At 46.7% G+C, this 26,460-nt stretch overlaps 1 protein-coding gene across 2 annotated transcripts in view; it reads left to right on the top strand.

The window, feature by feature from the left end:
- The window catches only part of ABCC5 (ATP binding cassette subfamily C member 5), a 99,692-nt gene that overhangs the window by 44,129 nt on the left and 29,103 nt on the right, over nucleotides 1-26,460 (top strand). For both annotated transcript variants that reach the window (XM_036443685.2, XM_036443687.2), the window contains exons 9-22: nucleotides 1,329-1,477; nucleotides 2,413-2,520; nucleotides 6,159-6,515; nucleotides 11,026-11,097; nucleotides 12,060-12,184; nucleotides 12,298-12,370; nucleotides 13,970-14,173; nucleotides 15,042-15,185; nucleotides 18,878-18,977; nucleotides 21,810-21,994; nucleotides 22,381-22,527; nucleotides 22,807-22,936; nucleotides 25,200-25,353; nucleotides 25,443-25,571. In XM_036443685.2, coding sequence (XP_036299578.1) covers nucleotides 1,329-1,477; nucleotides 2,413-2,520; nucleotides 6,159-6,515; nucleotides 11,026-11,097; nucleotides 12,060-12,184; nucleotides 12,298-12,370; nucleotides 13,970-14,173; nucleotides 15,042-15,185; nucleotides 18,878-18,977; nucleotides 21,810-21,994; nucleotides 22,381-22,527; nucleotides 22,807-22,936; nucleotides 25,200-25,353; nucleotides 25,443-25,571 — 2,077 coding nt within the window. The remainder of the gene's footprint in view (nucleotides 1-1,328; nucleotides 1,478-2,412; nucleotides 2,521-6,158; nucleotides 6,516-11,025; nucleotides 11,098-12,059; nucleotides 12,185-12,297; nucleotides 12,371-13,969; nucleotides 14,174-15,041; nucleotides 15,186-18,877; nucleotides 18,978-21,809; nucleotides 21,995-22,380; nucleotides 22,528-22,806; nucleotides 22,937-25,199; nucleotides 25,354-25,442; nucleotides 25,572-26,460) is intronic.

The raw sequence follows: 26,460 nt of genomic DNA, 5'->3' as shown, positions 1-26,460 counted from the left end.
TTGATTTTGTACAGAGAAGAAGGGAGAGAGATACAGAGTCAGAAACATCGATGAGAGAGAGTCATCGATCAGCTGCCTCTTGCACACCCCCTACTGGGGATATGTCCGCAACCAAGGTACATGCCCTTGACCGGAATCGAACCCGGGACCCTTCAGTCCCCAAGCCGACGCTCTATCCATTGAGCCAAACCGGTCCCGGCTAAAATATATATTTTTGAAAACAAACAAAAAACTTTCAGGAACCTTATGTCCAGTTCCTAAGCTTTTTATGTGAACAGCCACCCAGAGCAGCATCACTTGGAAGTGTGCAGCATTGGATTATAAGCTGCTTCATTAAGTAGTGAGTTTGTTGCCCTTAAAATGGAACAGATGGATGCTAAGTGGACATCTGCCAAGCATGCTGTTAGCAGGGTGACCGCTGATGGGCCCTCTGACTCTCAGGTCTATCATTTTATAATTTTTCTGATATTCCACTCACCCTTCAGCCCCTGCCTTTGGTATCTTCATCTGTGTGTATTGGCTTGAAAAGAGCATTCTTGCTCAGGATAGATTTGGACAAGGTTAAAGCAATGAGTTGGATTTCCTTTTTTAATATGACTCATTTGCTATCTGAAGGTACTTAGTTTCCAATGTCTTGAGCAGTGGTCATACCTTTCAGGTCAGTGCACAGCATCTAAAAAAAATTATTTAAGTTTAAAAATACCTCGCCACTTTTTCATCATACTTCTTATGCAACGGTCACAGTACTCTGGGGTTGCTCTGTGAATAAGGGTGTCTGTTTTGCAAATACTTAAGAAAACCATTCTGCCTACAAAAGTTGTATTCCACTCATCCTTCTGCTTTTTGTGTGGAAGTCTCCATCCCAGTGTCAGCTTACAGTGGGCACTCTGGCAGGTCTCGTTTCCTTTTCATTCTCCATTACTGTGGTACTTACTGGCTTTTCTGTAAGTACCTAGACAAGAAATAAACAACAATTAGATCAGCATGCAAAACTGCCAATTGCAGATATAAGTAATGTGTTTATCTTTATAACAGAAGAAATTTGCAAGGAGAATCGGACTTAGGCAGAAGATGATCATTGTGATGATATCTAGTACTGTTGCTGTCAGATTCATTCCTGTGATTCGATCCATTTCAAACCTCCTCAGGCTTGTGCGCCAGCGTTAATGATAGGAATTGATAGTCCTGGTGACCTAGTCTTTGTTTTAAATCTTGTGTGTGGCTAAAGACCTCCCATGTCTTTTTTGGTGGCAGAGGAGCAATATTGCAGGGTGGTTTTGGGTTTTTTTAGCTTGCTTCTTAGAGATTGGCTTCCTTTCTGTTCTTAGAAATCCGAGAGGAGGAGCGGCGGATATTGGAAAAAGCCGGGTACTTTCAGAGCATCACCGTCGGTGTGGCTCCCATCGTGATGGTGATCGCCAGCGTGGTAACATTCTCTGTTCACCTGACTCTTGGCTTCGATCTCACAGCAGCACAGGTCAGTGAGCCCTCGGGGCTTGGGAAAATCAGATGCTCTGATCCTCTTGTTTCTGGATTTGGAAGTTCCCCCAATAATCAGAAGCCATTTTTTTTTTCTTTAAAAAAAAAAATATTTTATTGATTTAAAAAATATATATAAATATATATATATATTTTTTTTTATTGATTTTTTTACAGAGAGGAAGGGAGAGGAATAGAGAGCTAGAAACATCGATGAGAGAGAAACATAGACCAGTTGCCTCCTGCACAACTCCTTCCAGGGATGTGCCTGCAACCAAGGTACATGCCCTTGACCGGAATCAAACCTGGGACCTTTCAGTCTGCAGGCCAACGCTCTATCCACTGAGCCAAACCAGTTAGGCCAGAAGGCATTTTTAAAAATATATTTTTTTATTGATTTTTTTTACAGAGAGAAAGGTAGAGGGATAGAGAATTAGAAACACTGATGAGAGAGAGACATTGATCAGCTGTCTCTTGCACATCCCCTACTGGGATATGCCCGCAACCAAGGTACATGCCCTTGACTGGAATCGAACCTGGGACGTTTCAGTCTGCAGACCAATGCTCTGTTCACTAAGCCAAACAGGTTTCGGCCAGAACGCATTTTTTTTTTTTTTTTCATTTGTGTGATTAAACTGAGAAGCAGAAGACTGAAGATTCAGCCGTAATGCACAAAGAATGGATGGGCAGTGTTTAGACAACTCAACTTTGGGTCTAATTCTGAAAATACAGATCACTCTGTGGTTCAGATTTACTGAGAATTTTAATTGAAGATCTCATAAAAACTCTACCTTTAAGAAAGGTGTCGGTCTCATACCAGTATTTGACAGTTAAGCAGCAGCCTTGCTTAACTTGAACGGAAATTGATGGTGTCTTGTGATTTTGGTTGCATGGCCTAGTAAGGCTTAGTTTCTGCTCTTTTCCTCCTTTTAGGCTTTCACAGTAGTGACTGTCTTCAATTCCATGACTTTTGCTTTGAAAGTAACTCCGTTCTCAGTAAAATCCCTCTCAGAAGCATCGGTTGCTGTCGACAGGTTTAAGGTAAGTGGCTCCCTCTCCTCCTTCGCGTCAGGACCCGTCCCTGACAGAACTACCTGCCTTTATTCCAGTGGGTCACACAGGCTCACTGCTCTTGGCTTTTGTTCACCTTCAGCCTTTTGGCAAGTTGTTAAGAAAGGGGCCATGCAGGGGGGTGGAGAGGGAGCGGGCGGGAACGGGGAAAAAGAAGGAGCCAGTGGAGAAGACTGACTTACGGGGCGGAGCTAGTTACATGAATTTGCACCTTTTGTCGCTGGCGCACCTAGGTTTGGGTTCCCAGGATTTCAGTGTGTCTCTTCAGAGTTAGTCCCTCCTGCCTGGACCTGACGTGGATATAAGTCCTAACTTACTGGGCCTTTTCAGTGACTCAAACCTGGAGGATCAGAGCTGTCAGGAGGCTGTCAGCTTTTTCTTTCTTTGACCTACCATTTACCTCTACCAAAGTGTGTAATTTTGATGGGTCAATATGCTAAGCCCTTTTTAAAATATATATATTATTGATTTCAGAGAGGAAGAGAGAAGGGGAGAGAGAGAGAGAGAGATGATGATGATGAGAATCATTGATCAGCTGCTTCATGCACGCCCCCTACTGAGGATCAAGCCAGCAACCCAGGCATGTGCCCTTGATCAGAATTGAACCCGGGACCCTTCGGTCTGCAGTCTGACGCTCTATCCACTGAACTAAACCAGCCAGGGCATGCTAAGCCCTTTTTGATACTTCCCTGTTCCTGGCCTGTGGTTGCCACTCATGATGCAGGAACTCCAGTGACATGATAGTCATAAAATTAGATCATGTTGAGAAATGCAGAATTATCAGGGTTTTTCTGGTAGGGTTTGTTGATCATGCTTTGGCCTGCCTTTGTGCCTCCAGAATAATGCAGGAGGGAAGAATATTTGGGAGGGTGGGGTGAGATGGATGTTTGGAAGTGGGTAATACTTTAAAAAAAGGAAAAGGAACAGCACCGTGTGGGCGGGGATTCTTGGACAGAGCCACTGCAGAAAGCAGCTCTTGCATTCCTGCAGAAAAGCAAGCGGTGCTCGTGGCTAGAAGGCCTGAGCTCAGGCGTTTGAGGGGTTAATATCATCTCAGACATTTAGGAGAAAACAAATTGGGTTTACCTTTTAAGAAGAATAAAGAAGAACTTGCCAAATTATATTCTACTCATTTATGGTTAACTAGGTGAATTTTGTTTAAGAGTGTACCCCAGCCCCTGCCCTCCCCCACCCCAGCCTGGCTGCTAGCAGGCTAAGGGCCAGAGCCATATTCGTAAAGAGAAATGGTCTAATTGTAACTGGAGCTTGATTTTGCTGAGCCCACAATGTCCAGTCATGGAAGAAAGCAAATGATTCAACTATATAAATGTGTCCCACCTCCTTGTTAGTGAATGGGTTTGGTGGCATTTTAGATGAAGAAGTAGGGGTGTGTATAGCTCCTTGTTTCTCGAGAGCTCTCTTCACTTATTAGTGAGAACTTGTATTGACAGGTGGCTTTTCTTGTAGCTCTTTTCTCTATCCAGGAAGCTTCAGAGTTAATAAAGCACAATCAGCCACAGCTCTATTATGTTCCCACTGAGACCTCAATCCCCTTCTTTCATATTCCTCTTGCAGTTTCCTCCTTTCCAACCTCCTTCTCCCTCTCCTCTCCTCCACTCTCCCCTTTCCCTCCCCCCCCCTCCTTTTTCTAGGATAGTAACCTGTAGAAAGGTAGTGAGAAGCCACCTTGTGACTTTCCTGATAAGATTGCCACCAGTATAGAGTTGCCAGCTTTAGCGAATAAAAACACGGGACATCCATTGAATAATTTACTAACACGGGATACACTGAAAAAAAATATCATTCATTGTTTATCTGGTATCAGAACTTAACTAGGCATCCCGTGTGTTACCTGGCAACCCTACGAGTAGTCCTTCTTCTGCTCAGCAGATGCATTCTGATTGGATTCTTCTGGTCAATAAGGGTAGTATTTTGATGGTCAGTGTCCTGTGGTGAAGTTGAGGTTCATGGTTTCTGTACCTCGAAGATTCTGTTGTCCTGGCAATTGCAAATCCAAGTAGATATAAATCCAAGTGCTGTGACTCAGCACCTCAGGGCAGAGTGGCCCGAAGCTGAAACCCTCCTGGAGGAGCGCGGGGCTGCAGGGAGCCCGTGGGGAAGGAGCCGTGCAAACTAGCGGCGTGAGCATGTTTCTGAAGAACCCACTGGGGTGCAAGGCCGTTTAGTAACTCTCCGGGGAGAGATGATGGGAACACATGGTTTACCGTGTGAAGGTGGTGACACTCTCGGACAAGTTATCCTTAGCTCAGTCTTTTAGGAAGGCTGTGACCAAATGAAACCAACAGCTGTCTTCAGAGATGAAACCTGAGGTTGACTAAGTGTGAGGATTATCTAGGAAACTTAATTTTGTTTTCTTTTAATCTAGGAGACTTAGAACCATGCCACTTCTGGGAAGATGAGGGAATAGGAGTAAGGAGGAGATGTGGCAGTTTAAGGGAGGAAAGGAGCAGGCTCGGAAGTTTCAGATCCAACAGAAAGAGGTTGGGAAGGGGACTGTAAGGTGCATTTAATGGCACCTGCACACTTAACATAGTCCGGGGTTCTCAGCAACTGAGTGGGGAGTTCTGGCCCTAAAAAGGAAAGAAAAATAAAATAAAATAAATATATCCATAAAATAAAGACCTTCTAATGTTATTTTTACATTTGAAAAAGATTTTTTTTAAAAATCATATTGGGACTCCAAACTGAGATACCGTTCTGTAGAGAAGACCGCTGGTTGAAGAGGGCTTTCGGAAGGGGGTTCAGAGTGATGGGCACGTCGAAGTCCTGGGCTGAGATTTGTTCCGGTCAGTGTTGCAGATCTGATTTCAGAAGTGTTCCCGTTTCCTTCCCCTTACAGAACTCAGTGGGACGCGGGGGCTGAGCGGGGAAGGTCGTGTTCTCTTCCCAAGGATGTTTCTGAGGGAAATAACCTTCACTTCCACGCAGGTCCCTTCCTTGGGTGGTTTGAGTTTCCACAAGTTCTAAGGCAGGCTTCTGAAGACAGGAGACTTACTGGCAAGAAGGAGTTCTCTGCCGTCAATCATACTTTAGGCCCTCCTCTCTGGGTACTCCTCAGCGAGCTAGGCCGAGGCACTGTCTCAGCTCAGCCTCGCCCCCAGACATGCGCCATGTTTGGGTGAGGGGAGCACACAGGCTTCGAGGTTCCACAGGGGTGTTCCAGAAGGGAAGCGGTGACGAGGGTCTGGATGGGGGAGCAGCACGCCCTGTGGATTTTCCTGCTGGCATTTTCCCACTGCTGCTCAGCAACTCCTGGGTGAGCACAAGGGCCGGCCGGCACACGCGCCAGTTCCGTGTCCTTTGGTCACACGGACTGGTAGGAAAGGGAGAACCAGTGTGGCGTGTCATCGGTCGTGTCGAGTGTTGAGCCACTGACAAGGTCCCGTTCCTCCTGAGGGGGTCCCCACACCCCCGTGACCTTTCGCCGGGCCTGAGGCTGGGCTTCACTAATGAGCTACCTTTTGCCCTTCAGCTCTCTTCCACTGTATAGCCTGATGTGTTTTGCTACGTGCGTGTACGCCCTAGGCTTGTCTCCCTGGTCTTGATCCAGTGTCTCATCTTTGCACCTCTCTCACAACTCCTATCAGAGCTTGTTTCTGATGGAAGAGGTTCACATGATAAAGAAAAGCCCAGCCAGTGCTCACATCAAGATAGAGATGAAAAATGCCACCTTGGCATGGGACTCCTCCCACTCCAGTATCCAGAACTCACCCAAGCTGACCCCCAAAACGAAAAAAGACAAGAGGGCTGCCAGGGCCAAGAAAGAGAAGGCGAGGCAGCTGGAGCGCACCGAGCACCAGGCGGCGCTGGCGGAGCAGAAGGGCCACCTCCTCCTGGACAGCGACGAGCGGCCCAGCCCCGAGGAGGAAGAGGGCAAGCCCGTCCCCCTGGGGAGCCCCCGCCTGCAGAGGACACTGTACGGCATCGACCTGGAAATCGAAGAGGTAACCGCCGGGCCTCCCCGCCTGCTGTCCGTCTCCCAGGTGTCTGCTGTGGCACGAGCAGCTGTCGTTCCTCTTAGCAAGGTCCTGTTTTGTGGCTAGGAGTGGTTTGGAATCAATGAGCAGTTCTAGCCAGCTTCACCTCTCAGAGGAATATTTCGGCATTTAACAGTAGCAATGAATAACAACTGGTCTCATGAGATAACTCATTTTATAAGCAAGGGAATGAAATATTCAGGTGGGTTTTCCAAGATTTTGCCCTGAATAGATTCTTACTGAGTGTAGTTGTATGTGAGCTGTAACAGTTAGTTCTGGTTATTATAGCTCTGTGTAAGCTTCTCATTACCCCCAGGCTAATCACAACACAGAACCTGGAACATAATAGGGATTCTCAGTGATGTTAACGTTACTGACAATTCGGTTATAATTGTTTATTTTAACGCAAGTAAAGGATAGTTGTGGTGTGTAATATCACAGCCCAGGCACACAGAACTGGATTCTCTCAGCGGCCTTGCTTTAGGGAGTAGCTGGAACAGACAGTCCTGGGTCAAGGCTTTTAAAGTACAGAATATGACTGGGAGTCAGAACCATGTTGAGGGCTACTTCATACACAGGGCCCCAGATGTAGTTATGCATTCACTCATTTAACAGCCATTTTTTCATGACCAGCTCTGCCGGCAGTGTTGTAGGGCTGTGGTCTAGCAGGGAAAATCCAAACAGTCAAACCTCCACCCTCTTGGAGCTTACATTCTAGTGGCAAAGACAGTAAACAAGTGGGGAATATGTTCCAAGAACCTGTAAATCCCTAAACCCACCTATAGTGTTGAATCCTGGTAATTTTTTCCCTGTGCATGCATACCTATGACAACGTTTAGTTTATAAATTAGGCACGGTGAGAGACTAACAATAATAGCTAACTACAGCAGTTTACTCTATACTCTAATAAAAGGTAAGTGAATTCGGTGGGTGTCTCTCCAGTAGTTTTTCTATTTTTCACCCTAAACCTATTCTGGAATTTGTGTAACCATCCCTTACTTGCAGAAAATGGCTTGTATCCCTTGTTTCAGGGATCCCTTGCTGAAGGCTTCACATAGCTCAGTGCTTTTTGGCACAACACTTTGTCGTCGTTCAGAATGTGTTTTCTCTTCATGTCTTCCACCCACAGCTTTAATGCCTCTTCCATCTTAACTGAGCACTTATCGTGGCCACAATTTTACAGCTAAAGATGGGACAGCAAAACTAGCATGGATTTCTTTTTCCTTATTCACAGTTTCAAGGATGGAAGATTTGCTCTTACTATCCATTTTAATAACGTCTGCAAATAATTTTTCCTTATTAAGTCGAGATTTTTTGCCTTTTCACTTATAAGAAGCACTTACTTTCTAGCTGCTTTTTAACATATCTAAGTTGCCAGCATCACTTTTTAAGTAAAATAAGAGAACACAAGCACTTTGATATGGAGAGAGATGTGAAAAGAGTCGAAGTGACTAGTGAACAGGAAGTGTATACAGAGTAGATCTCAGCAAAGAGATGGCTTGTATCCAGGGCGAGACCGGGCAGGACTGCATGAGATTTCATTACACTCGTCAGAGCGCCACACTGTGTAAAACTTATGGATTGTTTATTTCTGGAATTTTCCACTTCATGGTTTTGGACCACAGTTAACTGCAAGGAACTGAAACCACAGAAAGGGAGGGAAACCATGGATAGGGGAGAATACTGTATATTGTATGTCGGAGGGTGGTAAGGGCGATGAAGAAGAGGTGGTAGAGAGTGCTGGGGCAGGGAGCAGGTGGTTGCAATGTAAATAGGTTGCCTGAGGGAAAGGCTTCCTTTACAAGGAAAGACCTGTGGGGTAAGGGAATGAGTCATGTGAATATCTGGGGGAGAAGAGCATTCAGGCAGAAGGACAAAACTGCAAAGACCTTGAGGCTATTACTGGAGCAGAGTGAGCAAAGGAGAGAGTAGTAGATACCATGGGCAGACAGAGAGTTAGGTGCAGAGCCTCCTGTAATGACTTTGGTTTTACTCTGAGTGGAAAGAGAAGCCATTGAGGGCTTGGAGCAGAAGAATGATGTGACCTGACTTAAATATATACTAGTGGCCTGATAACATGAAATTTGTGCACGGGGAGAGGGGGTGTTCCTCAGCCCGGCCGGCCTGCACCCTCTCCAATCTGGGACCCCTCGAAGGATGTCCTACTGCCGGTTTACAGGGATCGGACCTAAACCGGCAGTCAGACATCCCTCTCACAATCCAGGACTGCTGGCTCCAGCTGCTCACTTGCCTGCCTGATTGCCCCTAACCACTCTGTCTGCTGGCCTGAACACCCCCAAATGCCCCCCCCCCTTGCTGACCTGCTCACCCCCAACTGCCTCCCCTGCTGGCCTGCTTGCCCCCAACAGTACCCCTGCTGGCCTGCTCACTCTAAACTGTCCCCCTGCTGTCCTGATCACCTCCAACTGACCACCACTGATGGCCTGCTCACCCCCAACTGGTCCCCCTGCTGGTCTGCTTACCCCTAACGGCCCCTGCTTTCCCATCCTGGCCTGATCACTCTTTCCCCCTCTCCCCCACCCTGCCACGACCTCAATATCCCAGCCCCTCCTTTTTTTCTTTTTCTTTTTCTTTTTTCCAGCGTCTCTGAGCAGAGGCCAAGGCAGGCTGGAAGCAAGTATCTAAAATTTTTTTATCTTCTATAATTGGAACTTAGTAGCCTTCATTAGAGGCCAGGACCAGCCAGGAAGCTTGGCTTCCTCCATCACCAGGGGCAACCCAAGCTTCCTGCTTGCTCCAGCTCTGTGGCTGCTGCCATTTTGGGGGGGGATTTATTTCAATATTTATCTTCTATAATTGAAACTTTGTAGCCTTGAGCAGAGGCCAGGGCCGGCCAGAGTAGGCGGGAAGCGTGGCTTCCTCCATTGCCGGGGCAACCTAAGTCTCCTGCTTACTCCAGCTCTGTGGCCAGCTGCCATCTTGGTTGGGTTAATTTGCATACTCACTCCCGATTGGTTGGTGGGCGTGGCTTGGTGTAGCAGAGTGATGGTTAATTTGCATGTTTCTCTTTTATTAGTGTAGTTGAGAGAAACATTGTAGCTCCTGTATTCAAAAGAGCATGTTGGGAAACAGGAAGGAGGCAAGGATAACAGTTAACCTAGGAGAACATTAGGGTGCCTTGGACTGAGGGCAGTGGTAAAGAAATGTTTACCTACATCACTGGAAGTAGGGAGTGCTGGGTTCTAATGTGTTTATCAAGTCAGCAACTAACTAGAAGCAAGTCACAGAGACCCAGAGCTAGACTGCAGGGAAAATGAAAAGCTCCCAGCTTTTGAAAGCTATGACCAAGAAGGGAAGATGGTCCTAGGTGAGTCCACTGGAAATAAGTAGTGGTTGTGTGGAGGGCATTCAAGTCACTTTAAAATGTGTGTGTGTGCGTGTGTGTAATTATATAAAAGAGAGAGGGAGAAAGAGATAGAAACATAAATGATGAGAGAGAATCGCCGAAACCGGTTTGGCTCAGTGGATAGAGCGTCAGCTTGGGGACTGAAGGGTCCCGGGTTCGATTCCGGTCAAGGGCATGTACCTTGGTTGCGGACATTTCCCCAGTAGGGGGTGTGCAAGAGGCAGCTGATTGATGACTCTCTCTCATCGATGTTTCTAACCTCTATCCCTCTCTCTTCCTCTCTGTACAAAATCAATAAAAAATAAAAAAATAAATAAAAATGATGAGAGAGAATCATTGATTGGCTGCTTCCTGTATGCCCCCTCACTACCTCACTAGAGCTCAAACCTGTAATCCCGGCATGTGCCTGATTGGGAATTGAACTGTGACCTCCTGGTTCATAGGTTGACACTCAAACACTGAGCCAGGCTGGCCGGCTCAAGTCACTTTTTTACTTCAGTAAACTCTTAACAGGCTTCTTATTGAATAGCAATGATCTTGTTTATTGAGGCAGTTCTATCACACTACTAATCAGCTCTATTCAAGGCTTAGTTTTGATGGTGGATGTTTACTTTCCTACTTTCTATTGATCCTCGTTCTGCTCTTTAGTGCCCACATTCACAGAACTTGAGCTCTTTTGAAGAGAGACCATAATTCTCCAGACCCCGCCTTTAGGGAGGGGACGGAAACTTGGTGTCTTCTGATGTCTCACTTACTTCATTGTTGGTGTCTCTTTTAGTCATCTGAAATCAATAAAAATATAAATATATTTAAAAAATAGATTATCAACAAAACAGGAAAGGAGTTGAGTCTTTTTAAAAGTGATATAGGGTACCTTAGCATCTTTAATTTTTGCAAAAGCTTACACATCTGTATCTCCACAGAAATCCTATGGAGTAGGTGACTGACAAGGGAGAAAAGAGTTAAGTGACTTGCTTGGTGAATCAGGAAGGCAGTTGCCATATTGATGGATGTGGTTAATGTGTTTTTCCTCAAAGAAATAGGAAGTCCCTGCAGGTGAGTGGTCAGTAGTCCTTGAATGACCTCTTCTCTCGCTCTGTTTTTTTCCAGGGTAAACTAGTTGGAATCTGTGGCAGTGTGGGAAGTGGAAAAACCTCTCTTATCTCAGCCATTTTAGGCCAGGTAAGATTTTGTTATTGTCCTTGGCATTTTTTGCTCCTTTGTATTTTGCTTAGCAATAGCCTCAGAAAAACTGAATTTATTTCCTAGAAAGGATCAGGAAAAATAGAAACAAAATGAACCCTTCATCCGCATCTCCCTGCCCTCCCCCCCACTTGCCACTACGTTCCCACCCCTTCACAGCACTGTGTCTAAAGGAAGCTTAGTGATCACCTGTATGTGTACACTGTATATTACAGTGTTTGAGAGGACAAGCTTTATGTGCAAGGACTACACAGACTGGTCAGTGAAACTTTGTTCCAAGTTATAATAACCCTCACCCAAGACAAATTGTCAACGATCAGTCCCAAAAGGAACCCTGAAAGAAGGTAAAATGGATAAATCAATTCATATCAATTATCATGACTGAAAACAATTCCAAGTGAACAGGTCCATCATGCAGTTTTTTCACGTTGGAGGGGATGGTTCACCATCATTGTATGGATACTCAGTAATACTAGTTGATGTCGAACTGGATTTCCCCCCCCTTTTTGATCCTCATTTTACAGAAGCAGCTGATCTAGCTAATAGCCTGGATTAATTCTGTAGATGAGTTGGCCTGCCCTAAAATTGAGGCTGTAAATCCTTACAGCATCCTCCCCAGGGGATTCTGAAAGGGCCTTCCACTTGTGCTTCCCTTAATTAAAGCCGTTTGCAATTAGAAAGGAAGGACATAAAGTAGCCCAGAGGTTGCTGAATGAAGTGTTGGTTTGTTCAAGTCACGGGTCGTCCGGAGCAAGGGGACCTTGATTTTCTCTGCTGCCGAAGCGTTCTGTGGGACAACGGTGGGGTCTGGTTTTGGGTCCAAATAGCAACCAAGGAAACTGCCAAAACTTTCAGCTTCATTGTGGAACATGGGGGGTTCTGCCGGATTTAGGGGGGTGGTTTTGCATTGTGATGCCATTGGGCGGTGTCTGTCTCCCTAGATGACACTCATCGAGGGCAGCATTGCAGTTGGTGGAACCTTCGCTTATGTGGCCCAGCAGGCCTGGATCCTCAATGCCTCGCTGAGAGACAACATCCTCTTTGGGAAGGAATTTGATGAAGAAAGGCAAGGAATGCTTGGTTTCTGTCATGCTTTCTGTCTGTGAGACGCAAGGCACCCCAAGCCACCCGCTCAACTCCAACCGTGTCCCTGATGCTAGGTCTCTTTATGTTCTTCAGATACAACTCCGTGCTGAACAGCTGCTGCCTGCGGCCTGACCTGGCCATTCTCCCCAACAGTGATCTGACTGAGGTACAAGCCTCCTGCTCCCGATGGGGGCGTGTATGGAGCAGAGAGGATCCTGGGAGATGAGTGGCAGGGCTCTGCTGGAGTCACCTCCTAGGAGTGCATCTTAAATGCGTGGGAGAAAAACCTACACAGTGAGATTCACTTTCACTGGTACTTTATGTTAGGAAAGCATTTATGCCCTGGGGCTGGCATATCAACACTACCTGTTTTAAGCATATGTATATGTGTCCTATGTCAGGTGGGTTTTAAACAGAATCCCGTTTTTTGTTCAGAGTTTGTGTTTTCTGACTCCTGGTTTTTAAAACCACGAGTCAAGCATGTGCACATGGAGCTTCTTCCCTGAACCTCATTCTGCCAACCTCCTTGTTCAGGTGCAGTCTGCAGAGAGCCCTCTCCCATTAGAAAGGAAGAGGCGACTGCACATATCCCTTTCTTTGGTTCTCTGCCCTGGAGCAGTTTCCAGAGATGTGTCTTTGGAACTGGCTTTTTGAGCCCTGAGACATCACCCATTACCTGCCCTGGAGGTCTCTGGGGCTGGCACTTGTGTTTCAGCTGACTTCAGGTATTAAATCCCTCCAACCAGGTTTGGTGAATGGTTTAATTAGTTCACCGGCTCTCAAATCAAGGTGCCCAGATCAGCAGTACTCGGTGACATTGGGAACTTGTTAGAAATGCAAATTATTGGGCCCCACTCCAGACCTCCTGAATCAGAAACTCCAGGGGTGGGGCCCAAAAACCTGTTTTTACCAGTCCTCAGGTAATTCTGATCCCTGTTCAAGTTTGAAAACCTTTGCATTAACTGAATGTTTTTTTTAAGGACAAGGTTTTTTTAAATTACAGGGCCCATTATCATTTTACAACGGATGTATTCACTTGTCCATTTAGTAATGTTTATCAGATGCTTGTTGTATGCCAGCAGCATGTGCAGACACTTCTGAGTGTTGGGAATGTAAAGGATTAAGACAATAACTTGCACCCTCAGAAAACTTAAGTGGAGAGGATGGGACACCCACACATGAGGCTCAAAACAAGCTGATGAAAAAGAATCCCTTTCTTTTGAGTGTTAGTAAGGAAGAGATTTGCAGAGCAGAGTATGCCAGAACTGAGCAGGAATAGTGCAGGAGAAGGTGTGCCATTAGTCATATGTGTTCATAATATATCCACAATCTAATGGCTTCTATCCCAGGGTGTGCTGGGGGATTGGCAATGGATGCTGAGAGATGCTGGGAACCTGCTTCAAATGCCAAGTTTGGTTATTTAAGTTCTATCCGTCAGGGCTTTTGAAGAGTTTGAGGAAGGTTTTTCATGGTTAACTTTATGTTTTGGAAAGCTCATTCTGCCCATAGAGAATGGACTGGAGTAGGGTGTCCAGGGGTTGGCAAGGCCAGAAGAGGATTGGTTAGTAACCAGATGATTGTGAGAGCGAAGGAGGTATCGAGGCCAACTCCCCCCTGTGGGCCCTGGAGGATCATAGTGGCCACTCATCCAGGGTGGGAATTCAGTAGAAGATGCCGCTTTGGGTGGAGGAGAAGAATGGTGCCTGGGGCAGACACTAAACTCAGTTCTGGTCTTGTGCTGGCGGCTCCATTATGCTTTCTATAGATTGGCGAGCGAGGAGCCAACCTGAGTGGTGGGCAGCGCCAAAGGATCAGCCTTGCCCGAGCCTTGTATAGTGACCGGGACATCTACATCCTGGATGACCCCCTCAGTGCCTTAGATGCCCATGTGGGCAACCACATCTTCAACAGTGCTATCCAGAAGCACCTCAAGTCCAAGACGGTTCTGTTTGTTACCCACCAGCTGCAGGTATTGGTGCTTTCTTCCTTCCCCAGGCCACCCACTGTGTCCTGAGAAATCACATGGGAGGCGGGCTTGGTCCTTCGTGGTACCTTTATGGTCTAGAAGTTCCTGGAACCATCAGGGTTCATTTCCTCAGCAAATAGCCGCCTGGCCCACTAGCAATAAAGCTCGTTGAACCACTGTACAAGGTTGGCTATCGCATCAGAGATACTTGGGGCATGTTAGCTTCTGCATATAAATCAGTAAGTGAAGAAAGGAGGGGAGGGGTGGGTAGAAAATAGAGTTTGAGTATGTGATAGTGTGGAAAGCCTTACATTAATTTAAGCAGGAACTGTTCAGGGAAAACAGGTCTTCTCCCTCTGTTACTCCATGACAAGTTGCATCTTTGAAGGGCAGCTGAAGAATATTGCCATCTATTTTGCATATGTTGTCAGGTTTAGGGGTTAACCCCCATCCTGCCACAGGAAGTCAGTAATGGTGTGTACTTCCGAGTGTAGTAACAGGGTGAAGCTTAATGCAAGGCTCTTGTGCTTCCACCAGATTTACGTCAAAAACTGGAGGAACTGTACTTGGAACTACATCTCAATAAAGCAGCGCAGAGCTTCTCAGTCTTGGCATTACTGACATATTGGGCCACATCGCTCTTTGATTTGGAGGCTTTCCTAGGCCTCCCTGGCCTCTGTCCACTAGATAGCCAGTAATACCCCTCTCCCCAATTAAAACAACCTACAGTGTCTCCAGATATTGCCAGATGTCCCCTGGGGGGGACGGGGCTCAATTGCTTCCAGGTGGGAAGTACTAGACTAAGGTATGAGGGATTGAAATATTTGCACAAATATCAGTAACACCGTGTCATCCCTGCCTTTGTCTCTAGTACCTGCCTGATTGTGACCAAGTGATCTTCATGAAAGAAGGCTGTATTACAGAAAGGGGCACCCATGAGGAACTGATGAATCTAAATGGTGATTATGCTACCATTTTCAATAACCTGTTGCTGGGAGACACGCCCCCAGTTGAGGTAAGAGTTTTATGACATTTATGCATCTCTCCTTTCTAGCAGGGGAGGCATGACCTTACTGAGGGATGACCGGTCTCAGCTGAGTTCGATGCCTGTGTTTTACTGGCAGAGCCCTATTTTCTGATGACCAGATTGCTGTGCTTTGGTTCACATACTAATTCTATTCTAGGAGAGCAGGATTGTGGGGTTATTGAGCCAAGGACTTCTGTCAATGAGAACTTATTAATGAGGCCAATATGGGCTCTGTGTGTTGTCAAAGTAAGATACGTCCAAACCTGTAGAGAATTTTTATGAATTTATTTGAGCCAAACTGATGACATTGCTGAGAAGTAAGATCTTAAATGCTCCGGAGAAAGTCAGTTTGCAGATTCTTGTATACATTTGGAATTAAGGAGGGAACATAAGGAAGATTACATGGACCTGGGAAAAAGCAGGGCAGGGATTAGATTACATGACAGTTAACAAGAGGATGTGCTCTCTTGAGGGTGGTTAAGCTTAAGGGGTCTGGAAAAAGGAATTACTCTGGCATTTCAAAGGTTTATTAACCTAGATGCACAAGAATAGGGCTTGCTTAAGGCAAAGATAAACCTTCCACTATAGAAGTTATAGAAGGCATCATTACCCACCTTGACCTGTACAGTTAGAAATTAATGTTAAGATCACCCTGTGAGGTTACTTTCATATGAAGCTCCTTTTTCAATAAACAAGTGAATAAAGAACCAGGGAAGAGAAATTAATCATTGCATACATTTGAAAATGATCCGTGGTACCCTGGCTGCTGATTTTTCACTCACTAACTGACAACTATTATGTCCCAACTAGAGGCCCAGTGCACAAAATTTGTGCATGGGGAAGGGGGTGTCCCTCAGCCCAGCTGGCACCCTCTCCAATCTGGGACCCCTCAAGGGATGTCCAACTGCTCTCTAACAATCCAGGACTGCTGGCTCCCAACTGCTGGCCTGCCTGCCTGATTGCCCCTAACCACTCTGCTCCCAGCCCAGTCACCCCCAACTGCCTTTCCCTGCAGGTCTGATCACTCCCAATTGCCCTCTCCTTTAGGTCTGATCACTCCCAACTGCCTTCCCCTGCAGGGCTGGTCCTCCCCTATAGGCCTGGTCCTTTTAACTGTCCTTCCTGCAGGCCTGGTCACCCTAACTGCCCTCCACTGTAGGCCTGGTCCCTCCCAACTGCCCTCCCTGCTGGCTTGATCACCCAAAACTGCCCTCTCCTGCCAGCCATTTTGTGGCGGCCATCTTGTGTCCACATGGAGGTGGCCATCTTTGACCACATCTTTGTGTATTAGAGTGATGGTCAATTTGCATGTTACCTTTTTATTAGATAGGATTACTAGATTAGGCACTTCATAGATGTCATCCTATTTTAGTCATTTAAACAAAGTTCTGTAGCAAAATATGATTATCCTTTACTTTTACAGCTGAGGAAATGGAAGCTCAGAAAAGTTAAGCAACTAATGTTAAACAACAAAATTCAACTGTGTAAATTTGAAGATTTAATTGGCTTTCTCAAGTGATTTGTGAATTGGACAGCATCCCCTCTAGCAACTAGAAGGGCAGAAAGAGGGTGTGAAGAAGAGATTTAAAAAGTGGATTATTGATATTTCAGATGAAGTCATCTTTTCTTAGGGAAAGACAGGGGCCTTAAGAGGCAGGTTACTTCACTAGTGTTGATCAGGAAATTCCAGACTGAGGGATTTAAAATTGCACTCCTGAAAGAGGCTGAAACGGCAGTTAGGTTAGGTACTGAATCTTGGTGTGGCTTAGCAAAAGTGACTCCATTTGGGGCCTTTTTTAAAAAATTCTAACAAGGGCACTTTGACTCTGAAGTGCTCTTTCTGGCAGGCTGCCCACCCCTGTGGCAACAGAAAGATGGCAGCTTTCCATGGCTTTACTCTCAGCTCCAAGTAAGACAAATCCGAGGAAGTACTTAGAGCTCGCCAAATTGCATGTTCTTCCTTCTTGCCAACCTGCTCTCACGCAAAGTCCTCATTCTGTAGGTACGTTGGGTCCTAGGAGTATACTCAGGCTGGGCTATAGGCTACTTCTTAGCTATCAGGTCATTTCAATGTCTGTGAGGGCTAACAGCAGGCAGTAGTTGAGATATTTTCTGGGAATCCTTAGGTTTCATCTTGTTTGATTTTGGGTGCAGTACAACTGTTCATGGCCGATTTGTTTTCGGCCTTTTGGAATAACTCAAGCATTTTTCCAGGTGTATCAGTAACGTCCATAGAGACACCCTAATGCAGATTTGGATTTATGATCTCTCCCTGCGACTCTCAGAGTACTTACTCTTCAGATTATTTCCTCCTCACTGTAGACTCAGAGGAAAATGAGAAGAAGGGAATCTTAAGAACGAAATGTCCAAGGAACAATAGACTTGGGCAGCTTGTGAGCTGTAGTGGAGGAGTACACTTTCAGTGTGTCACTTACCTCTCCTAGCTTCCGTTTCTTCATCGTACAAATGGGGATGGCATCTGCCTCTTAGAATTGTTGCATCAGTTAAATGAAATAATACATAATGTTCTTATGCTAGTAAGTGGTCAGCAAATGGACGTATTCTCTTTAGACCGGCGGTCACCAACCAGTGGTCCATGAAGTCCGAAAGGTTGGCCACCGCTGGTTTAAGGAAAGCTTTGGAGCAGTGGTTGCCAACCGGTGGTCCACAGACCACTGGTGGTACGTAAGGTTCGGAAGGTTGATGACCGCTGCTTTAGACAGTGCATTTATTCACATACTGCAGTCAATAAATTTAGGCTCCTGTGAAGAGATAAAGAGGAACTTGGAAAGGAGAGCGTTAGATGGTTTCTAAACTCCTGGGTTCAATTTGATGCACATTTACCAAGCTCCTCTGGGCCCTGCTATGGGAAGTTCTGGGTGTTAGGCCCTGAGGGGTTCTAACCACGAGTGAGAAGGCATCTCCCTCCGGAGGGACTGGGGTTTCTGGGAAGACAGTGCACCAAGCTCTTCACCAGGTCCCATTTACAGCGACTGTGCTGTCAGGGAGTGCTACTAACAAAGTGCCTGGGGACAGGGCTGAACTCGATTCCAGACACATCTGCATTACCTCAGGGAGGGTGTAGGATTTGAATCTGCTTGAATGAAGACAACTGTGACTGTGTTGGGACAAGGGAAGAGCATTCCAAATGAAGGACCAACGTGGACAAAGTGGGAGGTCACAGTGATGCCAGGAATGGCAGGAAATCCAGTTTGGCGTGAGAGTGGGAGCCCCAGGAACAGGAGCGGAGCTTGCAGTCAGGCTGGGGCCAGGATGTGGAGTTCTTACAGCACCAGGCTGAGAAGTTAGAGGCTCTCCTCTGGTAGCAGCAGGAAATGATCAGCTCTGGTTTTATCTAGTGACGTGGGGATTGGAGGTGGGAGGAATGGAGTGGTCCAGTCTTAATACTTGGGCCGAGTTGGAGTGGATGAGAACATAAAGGCTGCTGTGTTTGGAATTCGGGTCTTCAGTGACTTGGGGAGGGGCAATGTCAATGGAATAACAGTGTAGGAAACCCAGAGCTCAAAGATTGAAGGAGCTGAGGAAGTACAAGAAATGAATAGTTGGAAGGATTGCTTTTCAGTAATGCCAGCAGCTGACATGATTCTCTCACATGTGGCGTGGACATTTGTCTGAATGGCCGTATCATAAAAGGAGACACTTTTTTTTTTTTTTTTTAGGTTAATTCAGAAAAGGAAACCAGTGGTTCACAGAAGTCACAAGACAAGGGTCCCAAAACAGGATCAGTGAAGAAGGAGAAAGCAGTGAAGCCAGAGGAAGGTAACGACCTATTTTGAGATTTGAGATTTGTCATAAGTACAAATTTGTCATAAAGTATATCATAAGTCATGCCATGTGGATGATTAACCCATGATGTTGGATAAGACTGTGGATGTTTGATAACACTGTGTGTGGTAGAGTACCTGGCCTTATATGCCTGGAATAACAGCATTCTTATATAATATCAGAGACTGTGAGGCACCTTCTATTTGCTTAAACAGACCAAGGCAATAAGAATGGCCTTTGATCCCATGTCTTCCTGAGCAGGGTGGGGTCAGGTATAGGTAATATAGCTGAGTCACCCTGAGTATGAAAAGAGGGGAGAGGTGAGTCACCGTCCTTCCCGTGACTCACCTGTGCTTTTTAAAAATCAGTGCCCATCACGGCAGAGGCGGTCCAGCTGCCGGGACTCCTGTGTTCTCCCTGTTAGAATGGGACGCTCTTGGAGTTTGCTCCAGAACTATGGCACGGTCACACCTGGGTTTCTCCCAGCAACTTTCCCTATCCAGAGTTCTGTTCTTTTCAACACTTTATCTTGTCAACTGAAACAACTCTTGGGAGTTAGAAAAACAATCCTATCTAATAAAGAGGGAATATGCTAACCGACCATCACTCCTTCACAAAGCTGGCTACACCCAAGGCTGAGGCCAAGTTCCCATAAGGAGCATTAACGAGCAATCAGCAGAGGCCTGAGGCTACGGCCTCCCCCCCCCCCCCCCATGGGACATGACAGGAGACCTCAGGCCTTGCCCTCTACCCCAGCACTAGGCTGGGGACCTCAGACCGCACCCCCGACCTGGCCAGCTTGACGGGGGACCTCAGGCCATTTCCCCATTAGGGGACAGGGGACCTGAGGCTACTCCCCCCTGCCTGGCTGGGCTTGACAGGGGACCTCAGGCTGTGCCCCCCAACCAGCGGGGCTTGACAAGGGTGAGACTGGCCAGGTCTGGATCTAGCCCAATTCAGAGGAGTGGGGGAGCAGCCAGGTCTGGGTCTCACACGATTTTGAGGCACATGTGGGTGGGCAGGGACTTGACTCTGGGTCCCATGGTGCACCCCAGACTCTGACAGGGGGAAAGTTTTTATATACATTTTACTAATTTTCTTTCATCTCTGTTACTTCTATTATAGAGAAAGGGCAAATAGCAATTTTGAAATATTTTCTCTAATCCCCTTTTAATGTGCATGAATTTTGTGCACTGGGCCACTAGTTTACAGTACTTAAGGTGTTTTTACCTTGTTGAATTTTAAGCTGTAAATCAGTCCCTCATCACCACCACCCCACACACACCCCCAAAAAAATGCAGTCCTGTTTTAAAGCTCTCTTTCTGTTGTATCATGTCCTCACCTGAGGTTTTGAATCTGAGGTTTTGAATCCTGGGTTTGCCTCTGTTTTCACTTCCTGGTTCTTAAAACTGCAACAGGTGTTTGGTGTTAGGAGTTGACCATCCTGATTTACCACTCCCTGCCTCTTCTTCCTTTCAATAAACCAGGTAATAATTCTGAGTTCAGATGTGACTTAAGACAGCTTACTCACACACACTAAAGGACTAAACAAACACAGCACAGCCGACTGAGACATCTATCAGTTCCTGCCAGAAGCAGTACAAAAAGCCAGAATGTCATCAGGGAACATTTGTTCTCTGCGGAGCCACTAACCTGGAAACTGGCAACTGTTAAAGTGCTCCTGGCTATGTGGCTTGTGCCACATAATTAAAAGTGTGTGATGAAGAGGAAGAGGTGGCCAATCATCTGACATGCCAGGGAACCCCTGGGTGCTACCTTTGAATCTTTTCTCTTTCCCTATGCAGTCACCACATCCTACTGAATTTTCTCCCGAGACTCCATCCCTATTGCCACGACCTGGTTCTGGCCTTTATCATCCCATACCTATGTTCCTGCTGTCCATCCTGCACGCAGACAGCTGGGCGATAGGGTTGAAAACAGGAGACTCACCAACTCACCTTCCTGCATGGAGTCTTCAGTGGCCTCTTCCCAGTTTCAAAGCAGTGTTTTCCAATTCTTTTCCCTGATACGGCACACACAGAAAATGCTATTATTTGCGTGTGACACTCAGATGCATGGAAGAGGCTGCTCGCTGCCAGAGGTGACTGGATTGGCCATCCCAGGCCCATCTAGCCCAGTAGGGCTGAGAGTCAAATCTCCACACACCTGTAGCCCGTTCTCGAGAAGGGTAACGCTCAAGTACCTCTGACAGAGCACAGCCTGCCTAACCCACCTGGTCCCTGCCACTCCACCAGCACACACACTGTTCAGGCCGCGCTGGCCTGGTTGTCTGTACTTACTGTCCTGCTGTTTCCCCACCTCTGTGGTGGTGCTCACGTTATCTCTTCTGCCCATTGTTCCCCCAACTGGCCGACTCCGGCTTACCTCCAAGGTGCTATATAGACTGCACACAAAGTCTTCCCTGAATCCTCCCTGCTAACCACTGCACGGCTCCCCCAAGTAGGTGAGCTGTACCCCCTGGGCGTCCCATGCTGCCCTGCATGTAGTTTAGCATTGCATTTAACACATTTTATTAGAATTATGTGTTTACTTACCTGTCTGCCTACCAGACTATGGAAGGACCCTCAAGGGCAGGAACCTGGTCTTACTCATCTGGACCATTCCAGGGTCTCATCCTGGGCCTGTTGATAGGGAGTGCTTAGTAAATGTTAAATGGATGAATGAATGCTTCTGATAAAGAGGAAATAATTCTGAACTACAGCCCTGTGAAGCTATAGGCTCTTTGATTTTACTCTTCTATAGAGGTGCCTTTGTTTGGAAAAGTCGCTGTTTCCTTCTGAGTTCATGTTTCTTTTTTCCCCTTAGGGCAGCTGGTGCAGGCAGAGGAGAAGGGGCAGGGATCTGTGCCGTGGTCAGTGTACGGTGTCTACATTCGGGCTGCCGGGGGCCCCTTGGCCTTCTTATTCATTATATCCCTCTTCACGCTGAACGTGGGCAGTATCGCCTTCAGCAACTGGTGGTTGAGTTACTGGATCAAGGAAGGAAGTGGGGTAAGTTCCTCATGAATGGGAAATGATATGCCCAAGAACATGGCCATCTCCCAATACTCCCCGGCCGTTCTTAAGGAAACTCATTTTCGATGAAAAGACACCATGAACAGGGGTCACCCAGGATGAAGAAGAGGGGTCCCTAATGTAACCTCACAATATAGTTGCTCCCTGACCAACTCAAGACGCGGTAGAGCTTATCCTAGCACGCCTGTGGGCTGTCTGCCCTCGTCGTTAAAGAGTGAAGGGGGGGCAGAGCCCTCCCTGTGTTTGCCACACCAGCTCCCCGAGTCCTTCCCCCACGCCCTCCCCTGAGCTGAGCGTGGCCCTGAGCAGGGTTCCTGGCCGTCCCTGCGGGTCTGGCCTCACAGAGCCCTGCCTCCAAACAGAACAGCACGGTGAGCCACGGGAACACGACCTCCGTGAGCGGCAACATGAAGGACAATCCTCACATGCAGTTCTACGCCAGCATTTACGCCCTCTCCATGGTCGTCATGCTGATCCTGAAAGCCGTCCGAGGAGTGGTCTTTGTCAAGGTATGCAGTGGCGGCCTCCGCTCCCGCTCACCCAGCTGGCCGGGCCGGCTCCACACGGCCTCCCCCAGGCTCATCCTGAGGAGGGAGCGCCTTTGAGGCGCAGTGGCCTCCCCTGGAATGGCCTGTATCCCGTCAGCCTCAGCGTTTTCCCGTTAGCCACCGCCGCCTCCCTCCGTGCCATGTGCCCCTCTCCGCTTTGGGACGGCGGCCTGTGGAGTGGGACGGAGCCTGCCGGGTGCCGGTCCCCGGGCCCCGCTCACTCCGCACTCTGCTCCGCAGGGCACGCTGCGGGCCTCCTCCCGGCTCCACGACGAGCTCTTCCGAAGGATCCTCCGGAGCCCGATGAAGTTTTTTGACACCACCCCCACGGGGAGAATCCTCAACAGGTTCTCCAGAGACATGGACGAAGGTATTCCTCACCACCGTTCCCTGTGCTCTCCGGCCGTCTGGCTGACACTCCCCGATGGTGCAGGTCTGTGCCGCCGTGCCCTCTGAGAGCGCAGCGGCTGCAGGTGCCGGGACCAGGGACATTTCAGTTTTGGCATTTTCATCAGGTTGCAGCTTATATTTGAGCAAAAGCCCCATCTTATTTTTCACGTTTCATCTAAGTTTTCATTCAGAGGCTTGAGTTAGTATAAGGGCTTTGGACCTTGGAGGGTCACTTGAGATTCCAAAACATTTATTTGGAGGGCAGTTTGTTGCTTTTTGGACACATACAGCCTCCGGCAGGTTTTCTGGCTGCTGCACGGGGCAGTGCCAGCACCAGAACTTAAGTACTTCCCAGAGCCCAGACTATTCGCAATGCCACCTGACATTTATCGAGGGCGTCCTTGGTGCTGAGTGTTCTCCATGCCCTGTCCTGAGCCTCACGGCAGCCCTACAAGGCGTGTATTGTTTCACCCACTAAATACGCGAGAAAGCTGATGCCTAGAAGGTTAAATAACTTGCCCAAGATTGCACAGCTATTAGATAGCAAAGTGGGAATTGAGCCCAGATCTTTTTGACCCAGAGCTAATGTTTTTGCTGCTCTGTGTTGCTCCCATAGAGGAGTTTATTACAGGTGCTGGTAAGCATTGTAAAGCCATGGCTGCAGGTAGCAAGGGCTCAAGACCATCACTGATATACAGAACTGATGCATGACATGATCCCATTTCTGTTAAGCATACACACAAATGGAGAAAAGACTGAAATTAAAAAATCAGTGGTGTCAATATATCTGAGAGTTGTATGAAAATACTCCAACTCCTCTCCCTTCCAAAAAAAAAAAAGGTAGGGGGAGGAGATAGTAAAAAAGGAGGTGAAGAAAATGTTGATAACTTTTTGAGTTTCTATACTCTTGACTTTTGGGCATGTTTGACTTTTCATGATGAAAACTTCCTTTTCGCCAAAGCCAGTTTGGCTCAGTGGTAGAGCGTCAGTCTGTGGACTGAAAGGTCCCGGGTTCGATTCCGGTCAGGGGCATGTGCCTTGGTTGCAGGCACATCCCCGGTGGGGGATGTGCAAGAGGCAGCTGGTCAATGTTACTCTCTCATCGACGTTTCTGGCTCTCTATCTCTCTCCCTTCCTCTCTGTAAAAAATTAATAAAATATATTTAAAAAAACAAACAAACAAAAAAAACCAACTTTCTTTTCCTTTTTATTTTTTTAAATTTGTCTTTATTGTTGAAGGTATTACAGATGTTCCATTTTCCCCCCCATTGACCCCTTTACCCCACCCACCCACCCACCCCACGCCTTCACCACACTGTTGTCTGCATCTATGGGCTATGCATATAAGTTCCCCGGTTCATCTCTCCCCACCCAACCCCACCTTCCCTCTGAGATTCACCAGTCTGTTCCATGCCTCTATGTCTCTTTAAATGTTAACAGCAAATTCATTGTGTTTAGTGAGAATGAATATTACTTGTAATCTTTTTTTTTTTTTTTGCATATTTTCAAAATATTTTATAGCAAGCATATATTAAATCTTTGTAAAAGGAGGAAGTGTTTAAAGGGTTGGGGAACATAGTCAACTAAAACAGGGCATATGCCTGGCCAGCGTGACTCAGTGTTTGAGCATCAACCTATGAATCAGGAGGTCACTGTTGGATTCCCAGTCAGGGCACATGCCCAGGTTGCAGGCTCGATCCTCAGAATGGGGCGTGCAGGAGGCAGCCAATCAATGATTCTCTATCATCACTGATGTTTCTATCTCTCTTTCCTTCTCCCTTCTTCTCTGAAATTTTAAAAATGAGGGCACAGAGGGGAAACAATACTTACATTTCCTTGGGACAAGAAAAATTGGAGCAATCGGGTCTCTATAGATTTTTATTTATTTTTATCAGACCGTTTAAAAGGCAGCACACAAATCTTAGATAAGATTTTGGGGAGTGCCTGGCCTGCGTGGCTCAATGGTTGAGCTTCGACCTATGAACCAGGAGGTCACATTTCGATCCCTGGTCAGGGCACATGCCCGGGTTGCGGCCTTGATCCCCAGAGTGGGGTGTGCAGGAGGTAGCCGATCAATGAGTCTCTCATTGTTAATGCTTCTCTCTCTGAAATCAATAAAAAAATATATATCGATATTTTTAAAGATTTGGGGGAATGTCTCTTTGTATTTTTAATTTTGGGTTCCGTGTTTCCTGTCTGCGGACCCCGACAGCCTGACGCTTGTTTCTTTCCGGTTTCCCCAGTCGATGTGCGCCTGCCCTTCCAGGCTGAGATGTTCATCCAGAATCTCATCCTGGTGGTCTTCTGTATTGGGATGATCGCAGGGGTTTTCCCATGGTTCCTGGTGGCAGTGGCGCCCCTGGTCATCCTCTTTGTCATCCTGCACATTGTGTCCAGGTAACGCCGAAGGGTTGGTGTCTTCAAGGGCAGAGGACGGGGCCGGAGTTGCTGTCCACCCTCTGACGCAGAACTCCTTCTCTCTCCAGGGTCCTGGTTCGAGAGCTGAAGCGTCTGGACAACATCACGCAGTCACCTTTCCTCTCCCACATCACATCCAGCATACAGGGCCTTGCCACCATCCATGCCTACAACAAGGGGCAGGAGTTTCTGCACAGGTGAGCGCTGAGGGGGGCCAAAAGGCTCAAGCATAGGCAGCATCCCTGAATTTAATCAGAGTCCAAAAAGAATAGGGGGTTATAACTCTCCTCACCAGTGACTTAATTGTCTCTGATTAAAGCTCACTCGCTTGGTGGAACTCCCTTCTGAACAAATGAGAAGACAAAAACTCAGATTTGGAATCTGTGACTTTTGGTCCTGAATGACCATATTTGATGGAGTTTTGCTGTGGGTTGTTTTTTTTTTTTTTTTTTTTTTTTAAATGTAAAAGACAGGCATTGATGCTAGACTGACATTTTATTTGATTGAATATTGTCTATATGAGATTTTTAGGTACCTAATCGTTGTGGAGATTTGTGTTAACAAGAGATTAGAACTAACTCAGTGATTTCCAACATGGAGCATACGCCCCACAGAAGGGCAAGTCAATTATTAAGGGGGGCAATTTGAGAATGAGTTATTAACTGTTAATTTTTTTCAATTCTTATGATTCTAGGGGCCTCATATACAGTATATAAATATATATTGTGACATATTTATGCACTCAGTCCTCTATTTTATATTTTGAAACTTTATTTGCTATTTTTTTTTATATCACTTATTAGTTTTTCAACAGTTTCTTAGTGATTTCTTCTTCAGTACTTCAACTGGACAGTACTTCGTTGTTTTATTTTTCTCTTTCATAGATGTTTGAAAACTCGTTTAGACCAAGTTAATGGCCTTTTAGGTTTCCTCCACGTAAATAGGAGTTCGCTCTTGAATAAAAGAATTATATGGGAGGGTATCGGGATTTTAGAGATGCTTAGGTGGGGCATGGCCATAAAAAAGGCTGGGAACCACTGAACTAACAAAGTCATTCAACAGAGGACTGGTTAAAGGAGCTACAGT

The sequence above is a fragment of the Pipistrellus kuhlii genome, unplaced genomic scaffold, assembly GCF_014108245.1.
Source record: "Pipistrellus kuhlii isolate mPipKuh1 unplaced genomic scaffold, mPipKuh1.p scaffold_m20_p_2, whole genome shotgun sequence".
Lineage (NCBI taxonomy): Eukaryota > Metazoa > Chordata > Mammalia > Chiroptera > Vespertilionidae > Pipistrellus > Pipistrellus kuhlii.
This window is presented reverse-complemented; position numbering and strand designations above follow the sequence as displayed.